The 4,963-nt window shown below is 36.0% G+C and overlaps 1 protein-coding gene across 1 annotated transcript; it reads right to left on the reverse strand.

Moving 5' to 3' along the window:
* Window positions 1-1,406: 1,406 nt before the first annotated feature.
* LOC118797390 (phospholipase A2 inhibitor and Ly6/PLAUR domain-containing protein-like) lies at window positions 1,407-4,525 on the reverse strand. The gene is made up of 4 exons (XM_036556732.1): window positions 4,436-4,525; window positions 4,122-4,174; window positions 2,609-2,728; window positions 1,407-1,619 (listed from the first exon to the last, which is right to left on the reverse strand). The coding sequence occupies exons 2-4, from the start codon at window positions 4,168-4,170 to the stop codon at window positions 1,519-1,521; spliced, it is 270 nt and encodes an 89-aa protein (XP_036412625.1). The 5' UTR covers window positions 4,171-4,174; window positions 4,436-4,525; the 3' UTR covers window positions 1,407-1,518.
* Between the last annotated feature and the right edge of the window lie 438 nt (window positions 4,526-4,963).

Below are 4,963 nucleotides of genomic sequence, written 5' to 3' on the forward strand. Positions count from 1 at the left end.
TCAGGGAACATAATTGTACCATAATCCATTGAAATGATATTTTCTAAGTTGTATTAACTCCACACACCCCGTCTCACCTGCAGGCTTTTTATTTTATTGTTTTGTTTTTAAACATTTTTTTTTGAAAAGGTACAGATATGTACTTTTCCACAAAATGTATTCAAGGTACACAGTTGGACCTTAAAACCACTGTTGTACCTTTAAGGGAACATTTATATTGTTTGTACCTTGATGAACAGAATATGTACCTACAAAGAACCATTATTTCTAACAGTGTACTAACTAGACTTATTATAGTAACAACAAGGACTTGCATGAATGCAAACTGGCTAAGCTATTCTTAGGTTATAGAAGTGTGTAATAAAACCTTTAAGAAAGGACAGTTCACTCTCACGGGTCTAGACTTACTGTATCCAAATGTTGAAGGTTGAAAGGTTGCCATACTTTGTAATATTTACTGATAGAGCTGTGAATAGTGTATTTATTTTTTTCATGTCTAAGAAAAGCTAGAATATCCCTAATCCAGTGAGTGTAAGTAGGAGGGTTGTGCTTTTTCTGTGTACAAGAGTCAATTGTATAGCAACCAGTGCTACAGAGTTCACTGTAAGAGGAGATGGATTCATTGGTTGGCCCAGGACGTCTGATACTGTAATGAAAATAAAAGTCCATAAAGAATGCAGTGATCAGAACTGCAAAACCTTTAACATAAGTTTTGGCACTGGGGCCATCTGTCACAGGTCAGGTCAAAATCTTGCTAAGAGTGTCAGTTTATCATGTTTGACTTTTACATGTTTTGACATGTTAGGACATGATGTTGTGAATTAGGTTGCATAAGAATAAATGAAACCCTTCAACAGACAGATAATCAGTATTGTGCTCTGCTGGGGTAACTGCTTATTACATCATTAAGAGGAAGCCATTGGTGTGCTTGGCAATAGTAAACAGCCTGGCAGATTGAGGAACATCACACAGTGAATACTGTATTTTGGACCCTAATTCTGGTGAAGTGGATTAGCTGAGTTGGTAAAGTGTGACACATTGATATTTTAGGCTGTTTTCCAACAAATAAAAGGCTTTTGTTAATGCACAGGAGATGAGTTTACAGGAGCCAATTCAAAAAGCTTGTTTAGAAAAGGTAACAATGATGAACAAAGAAATGCAGAATTATTTGAGATAAAAATTCGTCAATACCTCATGACATGTTGATTCGGAGATGAAAGATTGCATTATTATTATTATTATTATTATTATTAATAATAATAAATAATAATTGTCATTATTATTATTATAGAATTAATATATTGCTGGACAAAAGCAAAAATAGATTGTCTGGACAAAACTTCACCGTTTATGTTTTTTACATCATTTGCAAACATCGTGTTAAAATAATAACAAAGTCACAGCCATTTGAATCGTAAGCAGATCAGATTTTATTACTAAATGATGTATTATTACTTATGATTTAATACTTGATGAATTTTCTGTTTGCCATTTCAATTGTGATCCACTCTCTGTGACCTAGTTGCAACGGTCACTTTGACAGCAGCGGGCATTGATGTAAGAAGTGCGCTGCATGATGAGGCATTCAGACAATTTGATGCACCTCTTGAAATAGGTAACTGAGAGAAACAAAAAGGAAAAGAAAAGAAGAAAAAGAGAAGGAACACTTTTAATAGTCAGTTCAGATCCCAATACACTCAGACATGTTGTTGTTAGCTGTGTGAGTAAGAGTTCTTGTTCCTTTTCTACTTTGCTCATTTGAGCATCTTAAAGGCTACTTAACACAGTTGTGTGGAACCACTTGGCAGAACATTTTTAGGTAAATCCATCATTCTTTGAGTGTTTATTGAACTGGCAGTGATCAGCTGTCAGTTTGCACGATGATGATGACCTTTGGGCTTTTTGCCCAATATATTTTTTTAAAGTCCTTAAAAGTCTTTTAAATGGTTTCCTAGTTACTCCTAGCTTTTTGTCCAATAAAGGCTTTGCAAGATTTTGTTCAGTTAAGCCCATTTGTATTGCTTGTTTGTTTCATTGTCCTGCTGTTTCTGGGTTACTTGTTAAAATGCCAGTTTTTAAAGCACTGAATGGGCTGGTCCCTTGTTTATGTATGGAAGCTATGGAGCAGCCTTCCAGTCGAGATCAGAAGTGCATCTTCTCTACAGTCCTGTAAGTCGTAACTTAAAACATATTCACATTGCTCGGCTTTTGAACATGGCTGACATTATCAGATGTGAATGCTTTGTGTCGTCCTCTGTTTCCAGACTTCCTTTTTTTAAGCCTCTAATTTTATTCCTGGGTTTAACATTGTCTGTTGTTTTTCCCTCCTTGTTTGATCCTGTTGGTTCTCCCTTTTTATTTTAGTTTCATCGGTGATCTCATACGATTTCTTTGGTGTAAAACACTTTGGTGCAACTGCAGTTGTTTTAAATGTTTTGCAGAATAAACACTTGGCACTTGGAATTAACTGTACACTGAAGTATGATGAGTCTTTCCTAATAATAATTTTACTTTGACAGCATCTCCTCTGGCATGTTGACAGTGTTTTTCACGTGTGGTAAACTGAGAGGAGACATAGCTGAGTGGTGCGCTAGAAGAAGAGACTTACAGGGGAATCTGGTGAACATGCCAGAGACACAGGCGTCTTGGTTAAAGCTGCAGGTTTCCGTGGTGGTAGTGCAACGGCCCCCAGGACGCGGAACACAGCGGTTACATTTCAGGGCAGAACCTGCAACAAGAGTGAGGAGCGCTCTTTGGTGAATAATCCCATTCACCAAAATCCATTTACTGCACTGTAACTGCTGACTGATAACTGACTAGTTATTGCAAAGATGAATAACGCAGCAGCAGTTCAGTCCGCCACTGCATCTTAATGAACTACATTACTAATTAACTGCACAACCCTTTCTACTTAGTATTTCAGGCCTCTTTATTTGCAGTTTATAGTTTAGTTTATCTTCAGATGTTCAAATTTATCAAGAAACTATGTGGCGAGTTGATTCTCAACAGTGTTAAGGTTAAGGTCAGGATTATGACAAGGGTTAAGCTTAGTTTAGTTAGGGAACTTTAAAGTAGGTGTAATAGATATTTAGTTAAATGTAAGGTAAATGTTAGGTAAGCATCTACAAAGCATCTATAGTGGGCTCTCCAAATTACGCATTTCTATGTTTTATAATAATAATAATAATAATAATAATAATAATAATAGACTTTTTTATATAAGCACATTTCAAGGCACCCATTGACCCATAAGGTAATAAATAAAATAGAGTCTATAAAAAGGACAGTCAAAACAACTTATGAACATCATCAATAGTATCAAATGGAACAAAAATAAAAATATGAAAAATACAGTTCATATGATGTCAAATGCTGGACTTTCCCAGCAGGAATTCACAGCTGATAGGGTTTTTCTTTGGTTTTTCCTAGTTGGTTCCAGAGGTCAGAAAATTTCCTAGACGTCAGAAAATCTGAGTCACGAGCTTTAGTCAAATGCAGCATTAGACTAGCCATGAAAATTGTTTAAAACTCTTGTAGTGTTTTTTTTACCTGTAAAAACATTGTATAACATTATAGTACATGCAAATAAACATAAAGAGCAAGATAGAGTACTCAGAATTTTGTATTTATGAAAAAGTTATGAGCTCAGGTTTTGGTTCCTGGCCTCTCTGTGTTTTCTAGTCATTGTATGGACTTGTTAAATTCCATCACACCTGATTTAATTTAATGAAGGACTGATTAGCAGAAGCAGGTAACTGTAAAGACAGGACTTTGCTGAGAGGTCTTAAAATAGTTAAGCTGTCAAATCATCATGTATTATTATTATTATTATAATTATTATTAGTAGTAATAGTGTAGTATTATATAAATATATAGCATATATATATATTAAAATTATATTTATTTTCCTATACTCCCTGCCCAAATAAACACCTTTACATATGATTTTCTGAAGTAGTCTGAGACTTTTGCACAGTGCTGTACACCATGTAACACACAGAATGATTGCAGCTTGCAATCGTTTTTTCACAAGGTTTCTGGTTGTGAATGACAGACTTGATGTTGCTTATAAGTGTGAAACTGTCTTTTCTTTTAACTGAAGTGGAACCTTCAACACTCACCACTCATCAACAGCATGGCAAGAAGGAGAGCCACAAGCAGGGTCTTCATTATTCTGCAGCAGAAAGGAGCATTTTTCTTTACATTTTGATGCAAATCAGTGAGGAGCAAGTTTGGATGTTACTCTGTTACTACATATGAAAAAAGACATGGCTAAAGGACTTTCACAATGAAAACAAAGAGATACGATGACATTTCATTCAACATCAACATCAGTATGAAAGAAAATAGTCAAAGCATTTTTAAAACTACTTAAAAGAACTCAACATCTCAAAGGAGTCAATATTGGTTGCATGCACATGCCAAAGGAACTCACCTTGAATGTTATTCAGCAAAAGTAGACGCTTGTTTCAGAGCTTTGATTACGCTCCTGGTTTGAGTCCCACTGTTACACGTTCCCTCTTTAAACAGATTACACAGGGCAGAGCCAGCCCTCCTGATCACATGTCTCCACAGCCAGTTTCTACAGTCAATATTTACATTCATTGGCCAATTTATCAGAAACACCTACATATAAGGTTCACTTTGTACATTGTACAATCTCTTAGCCATCCAACCACCATAGGACCACCACTGGCCAGCTATTATTTGAGAGGTGGACCATTCTCTACACAGCACTGACACTAACATACTCACTGAATGGTCTGACCCCTGATGAAGGGCTAAAGGATGACTAACACAAATTGTACATGTAAAAAAGAGGAGTCGTAGTCTCTAACCGTACACCTACAGGTAGTGTTTTCTAATGAAGTGGCCAAAAAGTGTATACAGTAAAAAACTCAAATCAAGAATGATCCACCACCTAAGTACTATCTGGTCAGCAGGTGGTCCATTTCTCTGTGGA

The sequence above is a fragment of the Colossoma macropomum genome, unplaced genomic scaffold (genome assembly GCF_904425465.1).
Source record: "Colossoma macropomum unplaced genomic scaffold, Colossoma_macropomum, whole genome shotgun sequence".
Lineage (NCBI taxonomy): Eukaryota > Metazoa > Chordata > Actinopteri > Characiformes > Serrasalmidae > Colossoma > Colossoma macropomum.